At 39.5% G+C, this 19933-nt stretch overlaps 1 protein-coding gene across 1 annotated transcript; it reads left to right on the top strand.

Moving 5' to 3' along the window:
- Positions 1–119: 119 nt before the first annotated feature.
- On the top strand, positions 120–18795 carry LOC128864400 (clavesin-2-like). Its single transcript, XM_054104035.1, has 3 exons — positions 120–570; positions 12790–13397; positions 18351–18795. The coding sequence occupies exons 2-3, from the start codon at positions 12798–12800 to the stop codon at positions 18741–18743; spliced, it is 993 nt and encodes a 330-aa protein (XP_053960010.1). The 5' UTR covers positions 120–570; positions 12790–12797; the 3' UTR covers positions 18744–18795.
- Positions 18796–19933: the final 1138 nt, after the last annotated feature.

Raw genomic sequence — 19933 nt, 5'->3', positions numbered from 1 at the left:
CATATATATATTGTATATACACATGTCTGACGCCTATGTGGTGCGTCAACTGGGGCCTACAGCTAATAAGACTTAAAAGCTTCAGCGTTGGTATTTTGCGAGAACATCCAAAACCTGTCCGCGCTGTTGGTATCAAAGCGGCGGCAATAACGGAAATGGCAGTTCAACGTGTGCTTAGTTTGTGTGCAGCGTCGCGGTGAGAATATCTATAGTAAATTGTCGCGCAAAGAGTAACAATAAATATGTGTACATAGCTAGTTGTGTGAGAAAGCCGTATTCATGTTTAAGCCAAGTATTAGTCATGCCATATCACAAAGAACGAGTGGCGTAGATCGGAGCGTTAGTTTCCTTTGTGGTTGATTATAAAACGTGTAAATGCAATATAAATAACTATAAACATATAACATATGTGAATATATATCTAAATGCAATGTGTAAGAAATCACGAAACATAATCTCGACTTAAAAATTTTAAATAAACACTGTGTTATACAAAAATGAAACAGAAGCTGTTGCATAAAATCAGTTCACGTATACGTTTCAGATCTCCTTGATTTTCGCCTTTTATACGTAAGTTAATGCATATATACAACCACATATACGTAACATTACTCGCAATATTAATTTAACACGCAACAACAGCAATGAGTACTTTCGCAAACCCCATTTGATTGATCGAGCCCGCGAAAACAAAAAAAAAAAAGACAAAAAAAAAACAGTATCAATCAAGTGAATTTACCTTTACACAGAATATTTAGTATCTAAATACTGCGTGTCATCAACAACGCGTTTGCTTCATTGCTGTCTATAATATTTTCATGATGTTTGCTGGCATACATAAGTATGTATGTATAATATATGTGTGTATGCATGTATGTTATGTATGTTTGCAAAAATTAACCGTACAGCTGATAGGCGGAGAAAAGAAAAATTGATTCATAAAAATTATCGTAAATAAAACAAATTTGGTGGAAATGAAAAAAAAAAAAAAATGTTTGCATTTTAAGTTTGTCACAGTTTTATTTTGAAGAAAATTGGTTGTACATTCTGTCAAAAAAGTACCGGGAATTGTTCATTAAAACGCTAAATAATTGTTTAATCATCAAAATTTATTGTGTCGCCTTCAAAAGAGGCTCCATTCGAAGTAATACACATATGCCAAGTATTAGTCCAGTCGTCAATGCACCTTTTAAACGCGTTTGAAGAGATCTTCTTCAGCTCCTTCAGCGAATTCTCCTTAATGGCCTCTATTAACGCAAAGCGGCGTCCGTGAAATGGCAATTTAAGTTTTGCGAAAAGGAAAAAGTCACAGCGAACTAAATCCGTTGAATACGGTGGCTGTTCGATGATATTTGTCGAGTTTTTGGTCAAAAAAGTTTTCACAATATGAGCCTTGTGAGGCAGTGCGTTATCATGGTGCAAGATTCATGAGTTGTCTTTCCACAAATTGAGCAGTTTCCTACGCACATTCTCTCTCAAACGTCGCATAATTTCCAAATAATATTCTTTATTTACCGTAGAACCATTCGGAACGAATTCCGAGTGCACAACGAGTAGCATGCCTTCCACTTTTGACCGGCTTTTACGTGGTTTTTTGGGTAGATAGCGCCATTCAGCCGCCTGTTGACTGATTTGCATGTCAAAGTCATATACCCACGTCTCATCACCTGTTATGATGCACTGGATAAACGTTGGCTCCGAATTCACTTGCCCAAGCATGTCTGCAGCCACATTCTTCCGATGCATTTTTTTAAAGAAATTCAACTCTCTTGGAAAGAGTCGAGCAGCCACGCGTCTTGGCTCTCATGCCCAATTGATGGTGTAAAATGTTTCGAATTGATTCGTTAGACAGGCTAAGGTCACGAGCTGCCTCCCTCAAACTTAAATGATGGTTTTCCAGCACCATTTCGTGGACTTTGCCGACGTTTACATCCGTTGAAGACGCTGATGGGCGACCAGATCGTGGCGAATCTTCCACGACTTCTCGGCCCTCTGCAAAAGCCTTATACCACTCGTAGACTCGTGTTTTTGATAAAGCACACTCGCCATAGGCTTTCTTCAACATTTTTAAAGATTCTGCACACGAAATCTCTTTCTGTGTTCGATATTTTTATCCATAGAGTAAATCGCAGAGCAAGCCTACGATTGACTGATATAATTAAATGCCAAAAATAAGCTAATTGACAGATCACGCTCAAACTCTGCGACACTATAGAAGACAGTTGTACCAACAGTCCAGAAAAAAAAATTAGACTTATGTGTAACGCGTGCTTTTTAAATAAACAATTCCCGATATTTTTTTGACAGAATGTATAAAAGTGTGTGCTTATAGTATAGTCTTAGACCAAAGAATTACATATATGTACAAAAAAAAGAAGTTATTTATTAAAAACAAGATCTAAGTAAATAGCGCAATCTCTGCTTGGTGCGCCATCGTCGGTGCCTGGTGGGAAAACAGGGCCCCGCGAGGCAGCTGAAGCTTTTCCTCTGTTATACATATGTAGAAGGTGCTTGGATCCCAATGTCATTTAGAGAGCAAATTAACTTAGCGTGAATGCGCATATTTGCCACTGTACTTACGTTCTTTATCAATACTCCCTGAATTATAGGTATGATGTAAAAGGCCGGGGAGTTATATTTGATTCGAAACTTTCATTTTCGAATCATATTGGCTATTTTGTCTCTTACTCATTCCGCATGGGCCCATACGAAGGAACACTGAAGATCAAGGATCGATCCTATTACTTTAAATTCACTTTAAATTTGTTTAATCAGAAATTGGTTGTAGTATTATGTTCGAATCTCGGTGAAAACACCAAAATTAAGAAAAACATTTTTCTAATAGCGGTCGCCCCTCGGCAGGCAATGGCAAACCTCCGAGTGTATTTCTGCCATGAAAAAGCTCCTCATAAAATAATATCTGCCGTTCGGAGTCGGCTTGAAACTGTAGGTCCCTTCATTTGTAGAACAACATTAAGACGCACACCACAAATAGGAGGAGGAGCTCGGCCAAACACCCAAAAAGGGTTTATGCGCTAATTATATATATATATATATGTTCTCTGGCATCCCTACTATTTGATGCAGTCAAATAAAGCAGCAAAAGCTCAAAAGATCTTTATAAATTTGGCTTTGCATAAGTTGCACTGAAACATGAAACAGCAAACATTCTTTATAATAGCGGTCGCCCCGAGGCAGACAATGGCAAACCTCCGAGTGTATTTCTGTCATAAAAAAGCTCCTCATAAAAAACCATTTGCCGTTCGGAGGTGGTGTAAAACTGTTGGTCCCTCCATTAAAAAACAAAAAAACATCGAAACACAAATAGGAGAAGGAGCTCGGCCAAATACCCAATAAAGGGTATACGCGCCAATTAACACATGCGTTGAAAAGTCCCGAGCCTGACACATTGACGGCACTAGTTTTATTGCATTCATCTCTTCTTTAATTAGTACTAACTTTAAAAAGACAGCTGTTAAAATTTCATGATATTCTATTCATTAGTTCGTGAGTTATTATTTTAAGAGTGACGCTACTTTTGTTATTTTCAAAACAATGGATCAGAAAGAATTTTGTGTTTTAATTCCACTCTGCTTCTTGACGGGAAAAAATACCGTTCAAGCAAAGCAATGGCTTGAAAAGTGTTACGGGGACTCCGCTCCATCAGAAACAACAATAAAAGGATGGTTTGCTGACTTCAAACGTGGTCGTTTAGGAACCGATGATGCACAGCGCAGTGGACGTCCAAATGAGGCGGTAACACCACAAAACATAAAAAAACGCAAAATCGTTTTGAATGATTGAAAAGAGAAGTTGAGTGAGTTAGCAGATTTCGTAAAAATATCAAAAAGAACAGAGAAGCTCTGTGGGTGCCCCGTTTGCTCACTTTCAAAACACTTCAAACAAAATTACGGCAAAACTACCAAAATTGAACTTCGAATGTCTCCCACATCCACCATATATGCCAGATTTGGCTCCCCACGGGTACGGCTGTTCGCAGACCCAAAAAAATGCTCGCCGGTAAGATATTTCGCTCGAGGTTAAATCGATTCAAAAAAGTGGTATTGGAATGTTAGAGCGGCACTGGAATGATTGCGTTGTTCTTGATGGAAATTACGTTGATGAATAAAGCTAATTTCAAACAAAAAAACGTTTTTTCTTTGTTAGGCCCAGGACTCTTCAGCACATGTGTTATATATATAGGGTTATTCAATAGGTGCGCTTCAACTTTTTTCCGATAGGGAGGGCGAACGACGCTATATTTTTTATTTTTCGCTTGTCAGTTGTAAACTTCATTAGTATACATTTCCTCATGGAACGCTGCACACTTGAGCAAACTTTTTATGAAAATAATCGTTCTGTTGCTGCTACTTTAAGAGTATTACGGCCATTTTACGGTCCATTTAACAAGCCGTCCCGTTTTGGGGTTATGTGAAGTCATTGGTCTACAGTAACAGGCCGGCGACGATTTGTGAGCTCAGAGCCAATATTGAACACGAAATTGCTGGAATTTCGGCCGATTTATGCAAAAGAGTGGTCGAAAATTGGGTTCAACGATTGGACTTCATAAAACGTGCACGCGGTGGTCATGCAAAAGAAATCGAATTTCATATTCAAATGTATATGTTCAAACTCGATAATAAAAAAAAAATTTGTTAAAAAAGTCAAACCGTTTAAATACTATATATATACTTATATAATTGTATTCACCTTCTTTGCTGCGCCTATCTGCTGTTCGAACAATTATTTGAGTCTTCTTCTTCTTCTTAATTGGCGCTATAACCGCTTACGCGATTTTGGCCGAGTTTAACAAAGCGCGCCAGTCGTTTCTTTCTCGTGCTAACCGGCGCCAGTTGGACACACCAAGTGAAGCCAAGTCCTTCTCCACCTGATCTTTCCAACGCAGAGGAGGCCGCCCTCTTCCTCTGCTACCACCAGCTGGTACCGCATCGAATACTTTCAAAGCCGGAGCGTTTGTATCCATTCGGACGACATGACCCAGCCAACGTAGCCGCTGGATCTTTATTCGCTGCGCTATGTCTATGTCGTCGTAAAGCTCATACAGCTCATCGTTCCATCGTCTGCGATATTCGCCATTGCCAACGTGCAAAGGTCCAAAAATCTTACGCAGAATCTTTCTCTCGAACACTCCAAGCGTCGCTTCATCGGATGTTGTCATCGTCCAAGCTTCTGCGCCATACGTTAGGACGGGCATGATGAGAGTCTTGTAGAGTGTTAGTTTTGTTCGTCGAGAGAGGACTTTACTACTCAATTGCCTACTTAGTCCAAAGTAGCACTTGTTGGCAAGAGAGATTCTACGTTGGATTTCAAGGCTGACATTGTTATCGGTGTTAATGCTGGTTCCTAAATAGACGAAGTCTTTTACAACCTCAAAATTATAACTGTCAACAGTGACGTGGGTGCCGATACGCGAGTGCGCCGACTGTTTGTTTGAAGACAGGAGGTACTTCGTTTTGTCCTCGTTCACCACCAGACCCATTCGCTTTGCCTCTTTATCCAGTTTGGAGAAGGCAGAACTAACAGCGCGGTTGTTAAGGCCGATGATGTCAATATCATCGGCATACGCCAGCAATTGTACGCTCTTATAAAAAATTGTGCCTGAGCGATTAAGTTCTGCGGCTCGCACGATGCTCTCCAACATCAGGTTAAAGAAGTCACACGACAGGGAGTCACCCTGTCTGAAACCTCGTTTGGTATCAAACGGCTCGGAGAGGTCCTTTCCAATTCTGACGGCGCTGTTGGTGTTGAGCAACGTCATCTTACATAGCCGTATTAGTTTTGCGGGGATACCAAATTCAGACATCGCGGCATACAGGTAACTCCTTTCCGTACTGTCGAATGCAGCTTTGAAGTCGACGAAAAGATGGTGTGTGTCGATTCTCCTTTCATGGGTCTTTTCCAAGATTTGGCGTATTGAGAATATTTGGTCGATGGTAGACTTTCCAGGTCTGAAGCCACACTGATAAGGTCCAATCAGTTGGTTGACGGTGGGCTTCAGCCTTTCACACAATACGCTCGCTAGAACCTTATAGGCGATATTTAGAAGACTAATCCCGCGGTAATTGGCACAAATTGCAGGATCGCCCTTCTTATGGATTGGGCAGAGCACACTTAAATTCCAATCGGCAGGCATGCTTTCATCCGACCATATTTTGCATAGGAGCTGATGCATGCACCTTACCAGCTCCTCGCCGCCATGTTTGAATAGCTCAGCCGGCAGTCCGTCGGCGCCCGCGGCTTTGTTGTTCTTTAGCCGCGTTATCGCTATTCTCACCTCGTCATGATCGGGTAGCGGAACGACAATTCCGTCGTCAACGATTGGGGTATCGGGATCTTCACTTTCTCGGTGACATGCGCAGCTGTCACTGTTTAATAGGTTCGAGAAGTGTTCCCTCCATAATTTAAGATTGCTCTGTACGTCGGTCACCAGTTCGCCGTCTTTGTTCTTACAGGAAAACGCCCCGGTCTTAAAACCTTCTGTAAGCCGCCGAACTTTCTGGTAGAATTTTCGGGCGTTGTTCCTGTTGGCCAGCATCTCAAGCTCTTCGCACTCACGTATTTCGGCCTCTCGTTTCTTCTGTCGGATAATACGTCTCTCTTCCTTTTTCAGCTCTCTGTAGCGATCCCACATGGCTCGCGTTGCGCCCGATCGCAGCGTGGCTCTATAGGCGGCATCCTTTCTTTCTGCGGCAGCATGACATTCCTCGTCGTACCAATTGTTTTTTCGGGCTCGCCGGAATCCGATTTCTTCTTCGGCGGCGGTACGTAGAGAACGAGAAATGTTGCTCCATTGTTCGTGGATGCCGGTTTGTTGGGCAGTACTCTCTGAGAGCAGGAGTGAGAGTCGAGTGGCGAATCTTCTGGCTGTCTGTTGTGATTGCAGCTTTTCGAGGTCGAACATTCTTTGCGTAGGTAGATGCACGTTTTTTGCTGCACAGAGGCGCGTGCGCAGTTTGGCTGCAACAAGGTAGTGATCCGAGTCAATGTTGGGTCCTCGGATCGTACGTACATCTAATACACTAGAAGCGTGTCTTCCATCTATCACAACATGATCGATCTGGTTTCGCGTTTTTCGATCAGGGGACAGCCAGGTAGCTTGGTGTATCTTTTTATGCTGGAATCTGGTGCTGCAGACTACCATGTTTCGGGCCCCGGCGAAGTCGATCAGCCTCTGTCCGTTACCGGATGTTTCGTTGTGTAGGCTGAATTTTCCGACTGTGGGACCAAAAATTCCCTCCTTGCCCACCCTGGCGTTGAAGTCGCCAAGCACGATTTTTATGTCGTGGCGGGGGCAGCGCTCATAGGAACGTTCCAGGCGCTCATAGAAAGAATCTTTGGTCGCATCGTCCTTCTCTTCCGTCGGGGCGTGGGCGCAAATTAGCGATATGTTAAAAAAACGGGCTTTGATGCGGATTGTTGCGAGACGCTCGTCCACCGGAGTGAACGACAGTACTTGGCGACGAAGTCTCTCTCCCACAACAAATCCGACACCGAATTTGCGCTCCTTTCCATGGCAGCTGTAGTAGACGTCGCAAGGTCCTATGGTTTTCTTTCCTTGCCCCGTCCATCGCATCTCTTGGATGGCAGTGATGTCAGCCTTTACTCTCACGAGGACATCAACCAGCCGGGCAGAGGCACCCTCCCCATTAAGGGACCGGACATTCCAAGTGCATGCCCTCAAATCATAGTCCTTAGTTCGTTTGCAGGGGTCGTCATCAGTATAGGGAGGTCTCATCCGAGGCTTTTTTAAAGTTTTCATTGGGGGCGATTTTTAAGTGGCGGGTCCCAAACCCAACGCACAACCAGCTATCCTGGAATGTTTCGCCTTCTCACTTTAGCTCACTCTCGAACGGGTGTTCGGAAGCTACCCAGAGGATACGTGGGCTAATCCCGGCCGTTGTGAGCTGCTTGAACCATATGTAGAAGAATCGTCCTGGCCACTCCCAAGTGAATGGCGATCAGTAACTTTCCCCACTTGCGTGGACTTCTACACATGGAACCATCCTCTTTGAGTCAGTGAATGTAATTAACGCGTTCGAATATTTTGAATTGTATTGCTCGCAATTATACACCGTTTCTGGTAATTATTTATACCAACAACATTAAAGGTAGTTTTAGAAACTAAATGTACATACGAGGGTTGTTTGAAAAGTCCGTGCAAAAAGAAAAACTACTTAATTGTTTGAGGTAGATCTTTTTTATTTTTCGACATAGTCTCTTTCTATGGTTATATTCTTCGTTCACGCTGTTCGAGGTTTTTTGATCTCTTCCGAATAATAGGATTTGTTCACGTCTGAAAAACAACTAGTCGTTTGAGTAAAATATTTTTTCCGCCAGCCATTTCTTCGAATTGGGGAACAAATAGTAGTCCATGAGATCAGAGGGAGCCAAGTCTGGAGAACAGGAGGGCATGAAACGCGTTGGAACTCTATTTCCCTTAATTTTGCGACCACAACTGCTGAGGTGGGATCTGGTGTATTTTCATAATGAAAAATGAAAATTACTCAACTTCCTCGATTCAAACGAATGCCAAGCACAAAAAAATACGCCGATCTGGCCGAAACTTGGTATTTGTCCTTGCAAGAGATGCTGCTAACTAAACATATGTAGATTCGATTAGATTCGATTTGTGAGGGGTTGTACAAGTCCAAGTGACTTAACCACTAATCTCTATTTAGGATAAAAACATCATACTTCCTACCGAAGCTAACGAAAGGCACCCGATTGTCCACTGGCATCGAGAACAGTGTGCACCGCTCCGACAACTGGTGGTATATTTGAACATAACCTCGATACGCGCCAGTAGTGCCCACTTTCCGACTTTGTACGGACTTTTCAAATAACCCTCGTAGTTTTTTGGCACTCAAATCACTCCCATATGCCGAATCGGACTTTGTGGGAGACTCGCCGTACATTTGGTTACTGCTTACATAAATATGTATGTATTTGTGTGTATATACATATGTAAATTGTTGTATTGAATGGCACACAATCTATTATTTTTAATGCATAAATAATGATAGAGTAATCGGAAATAATAAATAAACAGAGAAGTGAGTAAATTAAGGTGTAGCATAACTTTATAAATCTGGCGTACGTTTTATCAAAATAAAGGGTTTTCCAAAAAGAGGTGTTATTTTGATATTCAAAGAAAAATGCTATTTGTAATATAAATGGACGGATGTTTATTTCATTATAAAGAGGAAGGTACGCCGTTAATAGCGGAAAATAACATCAGTCAAATTACCACCACGACCGCGCTTACCGGACAATATCATCATATCATAAAATTTTCCATAACCGAATTGCTAAGTGGCTGCCCTATGACCTCGATAGCCTCACGAATTCCATCTTTGAGGTCTTGAATCGACCATGGGCTATTGGGGTAGACCTTCTCCTTCACGTGGCCCCCAAGGCGTTAAATCACAAGATCTCGGTGGCCAATTGTGAACACCTCTTCGAGAGATAACACGGTCTGGAAACTTTTTCCGTAAAAGATCAATGGTTTCGTTGCTTGTGGTAGCGCCGTCTTGTTGAAAATAAACGTTGTCCAGATCAATACCATCCAATTCCATAAAAAATCGCTAATCATCTCTCGATAGCGATAGATAACACCTGTTATTGGAAAGCCCTTTACTACTACCATCTGTACTGTGACAGTATCCACAGTAGATATAATTTTTATTGGTTTCATAGATACGTTTTTGTTTTGTGAACAACTGAAACTGAATGTGGCAATCTTCATAATGACGGTTTCTATTGAGGCACGAAGTCCCAGTCGCTTTGTTCGTGAAATTAATTTCTTGTTGCCATGATGGTAAGGATATTGCAAAAAACCTTTGCTGAATCGATTTTATTAAACAAAAATGTTTACATGTGATACAAACATCCATTAGCACTATTAAACGACATTCTACGTCATCACAATTGTTAGCTAGACAACATTCCCTCCATGCCCGAAATCCCAAAAAGCCTGCGTCTTCACCTACACCGACAACACATCTGAACTGCGGGCGTCCCCTTACTCTCTGTCTGTGGCACTTTTCAAAGTGTATTTGTTGGGGTGAGTAGATAGGTAGGTAGATGAAATGGTTGCAGTGCCAGTCTGGCACCTCTCAAATAGCACTAAAGCGCCGTTTTGATACCATCATGACACCTCCAACAGGAAGATATCTACAGCCAGCCAGAGCTGTTGAATAATGGAGAAGATTGATGGGATTCAGGTTGGCGCACTGCCCCAGGCTATCGAAGGAGCACCCAGTGGCATTAATCGTCTAGCTGCGAAGCCCGGACATTTACAGAGAAAGCACTCACTAGTCTTCTTCTCTGAAAGGTCTCCACAGCTTCTACAATGGGGGTTTAATGGTAACCCTAGCTTTTCTGCGTGTGCGCCGATCGTCCAGTGACCGGCAAACACAGCTACGAGTTTGGGAATTGAATGGCGAGGAGTCCAAAGGACTTTCTGAGTCCTTTGTATATTATACTGGGGCCAAAGAGTTTTCGAAATAGCACATGAAGAAATGAAGCTTCATTTTTCTGCGCTTTCCTGAGAAATAATTTGTGCAGTTCTCCTTTAACAACTGTCAGGGGGATGCCGATAACCGGCATTCATCCTAATTTCATTTTCCTCTATGTTCCTATGCCCTGACACCCAGATCAGAGAAATGTTACCTGCACACCCAAGAGATTTGATCTCCTACTTACAGGAGTTTACTAGTTTCGTTCTGCACCTTGGCGTCGTCAAAGCCTTGATCGCGGCTTGACTATCGCAGAAAATGTTAATATCTCCCTCGCTCCCGCGCTTCCCAAGCATTTTTTTAACCCTTGAAGTTCACCGATGGTCGACTTCGACCGGAAGCGACCACACCAAAATTTGGCCTATGGACACTTGCGTAGAAAAAGCTTGAAAATTTCTCACATGCGATCCGAGCTGTTGAATGTTCTGCTGTGGGAGAGCCCAATTCAGCCTGTTTGATTCTCCAAAATGTTTCTTCTCGATGCATTCAAGCAAATTTTAGCCTTCTTCTGCAATAATTAAATATTTTTTACAAACTTAGAAGTTTGGTCATCTACTTTTAACCGGTTCAAAAAGATGACTACCCTCTGCTCATTTTTTTTTTTTTTTTTTTTGTGACTGTGAGGTATGGTTTAAAATGAATTCGGACTTACAGCGACCGTCTACTGCAACGTCAAGTGGTATGCCACCAAAACAATCCCTCCTCTTCTTCCCCTGGATCTTCCCTCTGCCCAAGGAACTACGGTAGCAGAAAATATCCAAGTAGGCGTTTTAATAAAGAGTGCCCCTTCTGATCGCCATGCGTTCAGGGTTGCCAGTTTTGGAGCCAGCTATCGGCTCATCTTCTAATTAGTAAGTTAGGCTTAGGTTGGCGTGTCGGTTAACCATCTCTGTTTCGGCGTGCAGGACTCGCTCTATGTACATACGTGGCAATAAGTTGTCAGTTTTCTGCGCCTCTAGCTCATTGATAATTAACATAATAATTCAAATTAATAGCTTCGGTAGGTAGTATGGCTAAAAGTGCTGCTCGACTTTTGTTCAAAGAAAATAACTACTTAACTTTTAGTGGGTAGCCACGTCGTAAATCATGACATAATAATAATTTGCATGTTAGTGTAGTGAGCCTGCAATCAAAAGATTTCATCACATTACATTTGATTTTTTTCATTTCACGGGTTGAAAAACAATTTGTAAAAAATTATATAGCCGAAAACGAAAATTGGGACCGTCTTTGCTCTTTAAAATCAGTCAAATTTCCGCATGGTTCCATTCCTGTTTATCCCTTGAAAAACCATTTTAACCGTAGCAAGCGTTTCATTGCGTATACGCAGTGCAGACCGAAGAGAACAACCTTTGCCGTAGTTTGAATAGCAAAGATTACCTTTCAATTTCTGATAATTACAAAGATTGCATAACATAATTGGGTGGTATTTCTAAAATATTATATTATCCTACTTAAAAATGTTAATTTTAGAGACTTCGCGCTTTTTATGTGAAAAAAAAACGAAAAACGTTTTTCACGCGAATCTGGTGTTCCAGGTGTTCAACAGGCAAAATTATCTCAAATCCTTTAAGTGACATTTTTATCACACGAAAAAAGTTGAATTATAAGATAAATATAAAAATATATAAAAAGATATAAAGATGATGTCACCAGACCAATAACAATGTTTTGTACGTTTGATTGTTACGGCAAAGTAGTGGCAAAGTAGAGAACAGAGCATGAATTCGCTTTTTTCATTTTGTGCTGACATCGACATGGACACGCCGAAAGAAAAAAAAACAAATCATCTGATTTACTGATACCTCCTTTAATAAAGGAGCAGTTAGACAATTAATTTTTTTTTTTCGTAAATTTTGTAATAAATTATATGAATAATAAATAAATAAAATGAGAAAGGGCATATTGTTTTTAATAAATAAATCACTTCTTTTGTTTTTAATATACTTTGACGTGGCATTCTAATGTACAAAATGTTGTTGTTGGCCTAGTGACTAGTGTTTAATGAATTCACCTTAATTTCAGATATGTAAATGAAGTAAACAAAAAAGTTAAACAAGCACAAATTCTTACAAGTGGTCAATAAAAGGCAACCGGCAACCGAGCGATTGAAATTTCCAAATTATTTTTTTAATTATTTTTAAATTTGTTATTTACGAAAATAAATATGTATTGCATATTTTTTTAATTTAATTCAGACTTACAAACAATTAATTTATATTTTGTTTGTTTTTCTTTTCATTTTATTTAGTTTTTAATATGTCGAAGCTGTGCGACGTACAAATTAAGAGACAACAAAACTGTCGCTTGCCAAGAACCATAGACAGCAGACAGGAAATATTTGGCAATGACATACGCGACAGACATGGGAAATTGGATTTATTTCGCGAAATGATTGGAGCCAGCGTTAATTTGGCGTTACGCGATAAATCCTGCTGTATGGATACGAATTTCTTAAACCGTTTTTTATATGCGACGAAATTCGATTGTGAGGCAGCTTTAGATTTACTTATCAAATATTTACTATTCAAGGAGAATAATAAGCACATTTTGCAAAGACTCAGTATTTTTGATGAAAACATACAGACTTCCTTAAGAGATGGCAATCCATCTGTGCTGAAGCAGCGCGATCGGAAAGGTCGCAAAGTATTAACATTTGCTGCAGCAAATTGGGACGTAAATAAATATAGTTCGGATGATGTCTTCCGTGCAATGCTTCTATCGTTGGATAAATTGCTGGAAAATGTAGAAAATCAAGCACTGGGATTTGTAGTTATTGTTGATTGGACAAATTTCACATATAAACAATCTACACATCTCTCACCGAAACTGCTCAAATTGATGATTGAATGTCTGCAAGTAAGTAGCGATTGACGGAATATTTTTTATTGGTTTTGGTTAAGTTAAAGTTAAGCAAAGTTAGTGTCAACTACACCTTTTCGAATTCAAAATAAAAAAATGGAGGATTGTATTGAGAAAGTGGAATATCAAACACCGCCTGTTATCCATCGATGGACAATTTTGTAATTTACACCTAGGGAAGAAGCTAAGCCTACCCAATCTTCTCCGTAATTTCTGTACTTTTGTTATATATACAGTCTGTGTCAGAAGAAAGGAACCGCGATTATTCATGAAGTATAAAAGATATATATTTAAAAAAAATGTTTACATGAAAATATGTACAAAACTACAAGTCACAATTACTCAATAAACCATGTAGTCTTCATCGTTGTCGAGTATAGCCTGGCATCTTCTTCATGCTTTGAACCAGCTTTTCTGCGTAGCTCGCCGACAAACAGGATTAGATTTTGCGAACTTGACGCGCGAGTTGCTTTAAATCGTAAACTGAATTTCCGGCAAAATGCGTTTTCATAGTTCCCCACACATTTTCAATTGGGTTGGCGTCTGGGGACTGGGAAGGCCAGTCCAATACCGGGACGCCATTTTCTAATTTTGTTGTTTCTCCATGTGTTTTTCTGAGAGCAGTGGTTTTGATGATGTGGGACGGTAGGATATGTTCGCCTCTTTCAGTCAACGTTCGACGGTGTTGATACTCACATCTATTCCCTTTTTACCAAGAACTGATCGCGCTTGGCGTAGTCGCAAAGTTGGACTATCACTTTATCCCGTTTTTTTGTCGTAACTTGCTTCAAGCCGCGCTCGGAAAAGTCTTCAACATTTTTGTGCACCTTATTCAGCTGATTCCTCATCACAACAAACTTTTTTGATTTTTTAATCACTTTTGCACCCGTACCGTAAATAATTTTGTGCATAAAAATACCGCCACAAAACCCTTCGCGTACTTCACACTCATTTTTGTTTGGTTGCGTTTACGGGAAAGTTTCGAACGACACTAACCTGAGTTAGCACTGGCGTCGTAGCTCTTGAGTGGGACTATTTCGCACCAAAAAGCAGAACGAAATATATCATGAAGTTACAAGAAAAAATCTTTCGGAAAAATAAAGAAACCTTTCGAGTCGTTAAGAATAAAGGTTTTGCGATTAGCATACAATACTCTTCGTAATTCCTTGACTTTATTGCTTATTGGAGTGGGGATGTACACAAAATTGTTATTCTTCTTATAGATTGGCGCGATAACCGCTTATGCGATTTTCTTTGAGTTTAACAAAGCGCGCCAGTCGTTACCTTCCCGCGCTGACTGGCACCAGTTGTAAACACCAAGACAAGCCAAGTTCTTCTTCACCTAATCTTTCCAGCTCAGAGTAGGCTTCCTGTTCCTCAAGGCTTTCTCTTCCTCAAGCTAGCTTAAAGTCATATGCCTTGCGAAATGTCGATTGTCTTTTGAGTAAATCAGAGTAAATCAGTATCTCTAATCTTCATCAAACTTCAACCGTAGCCGAATGGATTAGTGCGTGACTACCATTCGAAATTCAGATAGAACGTAAGTTCGAATCTCGGGGAAACACCAAAATGAAGAAACAATTTTTTCTTATAGCGGTCGCCCCTCGACAGGCAATGACAAACCTCCAGTGTAAGGAAAAAGCTCCGCTTTATTCCCTTTCTACAGCTGATTGTTTGGATTTAAACAAAGTCTGTTGTTCAAGTCTGTTTCTCGAAACATAAAAATAACTATTTCTGTTCTACCTTACTGCAATTGATGATAGGTAGCTGTCGGTGTGCACACATTTACATATACTCATACATACTGGTACACATGCACGTTGTTCGGCTGAGTGGAGAAGTTATGAATTTCTCCGTTTACTTATATTTGTATTTTTCACATAAAAATATATGGCAAACAATGACAAAGAGTTCTACATATATACATACGTATACATAGATACAAACAGATATATATCATATCTCCAACCAAACCATACGCGTATACAAAGACCAGATACGAAGGCAAATATTTGATAAATCTTTTTAATACCCAAGAATTGGTTTTCGGTGGAATGCAAGTGTTTTTTCATACTTTTGTATGTATGTGCGCTAACTTTACTTTTTTGGCGAATAAGCTAATAATTACATGTAAAAAGCCGGTAAGGGGAAAAAACCGCTGCATGGGTGATCATTAGGGTGTCCCTTATGCAATTTTTTGTTAACCGAAACTCGCTGGCTGATTTCTACATCCTTTTTTCAGTTGTGTTAAAATCTCTCAAATCTCTTTGATTAACCCTTTGGGGACGAGCGTCGCTGAGGACGAGTGGTATTGGAGTGCGCAGTTAAGAAAATAAATACTTTGAACCCTATAAAAACTAAGGCTTTATTTAACACAAGAAAATGTTTTCATAAAATCAAGAAATAATTATAAACAAACAAATTAAAAAAAAAAAAGAAGTTTGGTTGTAATTATGTATACGTTTTATATTCCGGCATTGTAATGACGGCTAGTAATGTCAATATCTAACGTTTCATCTCTAGATCGCTTAGCCATCGTGCGTAGCATAAAATATATAAAAAGCCTGCTGATTTCTCTGATAGTGACCCTGAAAAACTGAATCGAAGAACTGAAATTCGTTCAGGCTCTACCGTCAGAATAAGAAAGATAAGACTTCATCGCTAAAGTCTTTGAATGAAAACGTGACTCTTTTACTATACCTATGCGTATTTCATCGCTCAGGACGACAGACGTCGCGAGCCTTACAGCTACGAACTAATTTCGGACACGCGTCCGCAACGGTAAAACGGCTTGGACGGCTATATGCCGAGACTCGTATCCAAAGGTTTAAAATCTCTTCCGGTTTTTGCGTCATGAGTAAAGACTAGTACCGGTGTACAGTGAAAAATTCGTATCTGGTTGAGTCCTTACACTATTTATTTACAACACTAGCACTAGGCCTGGAAGTCTGTATATAGCTTTTAAAAATTTTCCAATTTTTGTGCCTTTCATACAAAATTATCGAGTGCATTCCACAAGTAACGCAAATACAGCGAAACCTCCATACAACAGACATCGTGATAGAACAATAGACAATTTTTCGTATTTCCTATGGTTCCAGGGTACAGATACTCCACTTTGATCTTAGCCATAAGGCCGAGTAGCAACCGCCGTAGCCGAAGGCGTTGGTACATCACTAAAATTCGGGAGTGCGTAGGTTCGAATCTCTGTGAACATCAAATAATAGAAAAAATTCTTTTCTAATAACGGTCGTCCCTCGGCAGGCAATGGCAAACCTCCGAGTGTATTTTTGTCATGAAAAAGTTTCTCATAAAAAATATTTGCCGTTCGGATTCGGCTCAAAAATGTAGGTTCCCCCATTTGTGGAACAACATCAAAATGTACACCACAAATAGGGGAAGGAGCTCGGCCAAACATCTAACAGCAGTATACGTGTCAATTATTTATTTATGGTTCCAGGGAGGAACAAAGGGTCGAAAAAAATGCCTTCCATTCAACAATCGACTTCAAGCGTTCGATAGCCTTCCTCGTCTACGGTTGTCTTGGGAATTCCAAAGGATATGGAACGTGGCCAATCCAACCCGATTTTCCAATTTTCCACTGCAAATTTCAAGCAGTATTGTGGTTTGCGGAGTTATTCTCCACCACAGATCAGCATTCTAGATTGTGTTTGACCCGAAGAGTTTCAGGATTTTGCGAAGGCGTTGTTACTTCCACGTTTCATAGGCATACAGATCCTCAGCTTTGTGCATTGCGAAATGTGTGATGCTTTCCAGATCGGACATAGGGAGCCAAATGTTGCTAGAGCTTTCCTAATGCGGTTTTTGATGTCTTCGATAGAGCCACCTGACACCGCCCAGATAACAAAAAGTTTGGTGCTACTATCCCGTTTCTCAAGAGGAAATGAACGCTATTCATGAAGCCTTAAGAGGATTAGTGATAAACAGAATATCATCAACAGACATCTGCATTCTAACAGACAACCAAGCTGCCCTACGCACTCTGGATGTATTCCAAACAACTTCAAGTAGTGTCTTACATTGTCGTAAGTCTCTTAATGAGATGGCTAAACAGTATCGTATTATCTTATGCTGGATTCCAGGCCACAGAGATATACCAGGAAACTGTAGGGCTGACGAACTGGCAAGAGAAGGTACCTGGTGTCAAACAAAAATAATTTTATGGGATTAACAAAGGTCGTTCGCAAAACTTTAAATGCGTTTATCTCAAAACTATGTTTTTTGAACTGGTGATCGCTGTAACTTAACAACCGCTTGGTAGATTTCAATAAAATTTATACTGCTTTTGAAAAACATAAAAAACTCGTGCCTGATCGAACGATTTTTTTTCAAAAATTTCGATTTTTTTTTATACAATTAAAAGCCGGCTTTTTTTCTCGAAAATCTGAAATATTATATATTTCCTGAGGCCGTCATATTGTTAATTTTGAAAAGAAAAGCTTCGATCAGGCACAAGATTATCTATTAATAATTTCTCTTGTCCGATTACCCCTAACCCCTTATGTTATGTTTATTTTATATTTAATGTACATAAATTATAATTTATTGTTTTCCCCTTCATTTTCTTATTGAATAGCGGCTATTAGTGTAACTGTTTTGCAATACAAAGGAAGGTAAAGGTTGTCATGTTAGAGATTGTTTGGTGCCTTTGGATGCTGACCAGCCTCTCAAATCTTTACTCTCCCATATTTTGGTGTCTTTCTTCGATTTTCAGAAAATAATACATCTTTCTTCTTCTTTCAACTACCGATAACTCTTCTCAATACGAGCTTTGAGTGCACCTGACTACAGGGAGGTCCACGACGAGATTTTTTTTTTATTTTTCATTGCCCGTTGGAATTCTGCTTCCACAACATACTCGAATATTTAAATCACTATTTATTTACACACAATTTTGTAGAGTCGCTAATTTAAAAATTTCTCTTTCAGAATTGCATGCCAGTGAAATTTAAGGGTATACATTTCATAGGACAGCCCTGGTATGTTAAAATCGCGATAAACGTGATAAAACCCTTCCTCAACGACAAAACAAACAAACGTCTTCTGGTACATGGCACTAATTTGACTACCTTACACAGTATGGTCAGCAAATACATTTTGCCACCCGATTTAGGTGGAGAAGGTCCGGCTATAAATACATTAGACTGGTATCACTATCTGCTGGAATCAAGCCAGAATTGCGAATTACGAAAATCCTATAGACTTATTGAGGCAACTGTGTATTCCAAAACTGCGGATGGGCAAAAACCAGAATCCGAGATGGAAGCGAAAAAAATCGAATCGAATGGAAACTTAATTAAGGAAATTAACCAAATCTCTTGACAATGTAGACTTGTAGTTTTTAAATATAATAAAATATTTTAACAATGTAGCTCAATATTTCTTTCAGAAGGCATTAATAACGGGTAACGCACATTAGTAAGCAACTAATGATTATTTTATCAAAGAACTTTAAGAGGTTAGGGGGAGTCAGAATTTTCAAAAAATTAATTTTTTTCATATTTTCTTAAAGTATAATATCTTAAAAATATTGTGTGTGAATACGACAAATACTTTTCGAGTTGTTCAACAATTAACAAAGGGGGCTCGGGCGCTCCGGAGCGTTCGCAAAACTTTAAATGCTTTTTTCTCAAAACTATGTTTTTTGAACTGGTGATCACTGTAACTTAAAAACCGCTTGGTAGATTTCAATAAAAAGTATACTGCTTTTGAAAAACATTAAAAACTCGTGCCTGATCGGAGCATTTTTTTTCAACAATTTCGATTTTTTTTTACAATTAACTGTCGGTTTTTTGTCTCAAATATATGAAAAATATTTCCTAAAGCCGCCATATTATTAATTTAAAACAAAAAAGCTTCGATCAGGCACAAGATTATCTATATTGTCCGATTAATTTTGGATGAATCTCCAAGGACGTGTGATGATCACCGCAAGAGACTTCTGTAGAAACGGGCTCCACACAGACAGCGATAACTTTTACAACTATTAATTTTTTTTTCTTTGAAATTTTTCTAAAGTCGAGTCGAAACATGATGTATTAATGCTATGTTTCTATTTTTTGTAATATAAAGCAATTGACTAGAAAAAAATTGTTATTAAAAATCATAAATTTGGGCCTCTGACTTCCCCTAACCCCTTAAAACCAGACCATACATTTCCTATGCAAAATCTCTTGCTAAGTATAAGAAAACATTTTTTTCTTTTACCCACTTCTTAAACCGCTTACACCGCTTTTAAAAAGTCTAAGAATAGTTATTGTAATAAAGAAAATATAAAAAATAGGTAAATTCCACCTAAAACGGCCATATGCAGAAAAAAATTAATTTAGTTGTTTTTAGTTAAATTCAGTCAAATAATGTCTGCCAGAGAATAATATATATGGGAAAATCAAAAACTATATGTTTGCCTTAAGTTTAATAAGTTTGGCAACACTGTGAACTTCGCCTATACTGAAAAGTGAGTTTACATTCTTTTTACGATGTGCCTTTATTTTACATTTTCTTGTTCTTCC

The sequence above is a fragment of the Anastrepha ludens genome, chromosome 5 (genome assembly GCF_028408465.1).
Source record: "Anastrepha ludens isolate Willacy chromosome 5, idAnaLude1.1, whole genome shotgun sequence".
Lineage (NCBI taxonomy): Eukaryota > Metazoa > Arthropoda > Insecta > Diptera > Tephritidae > Anastrepha > Anastrepha ludens.
This window is presented reverse-complemented; position numbering and strand designations above follow the sequence as displayed.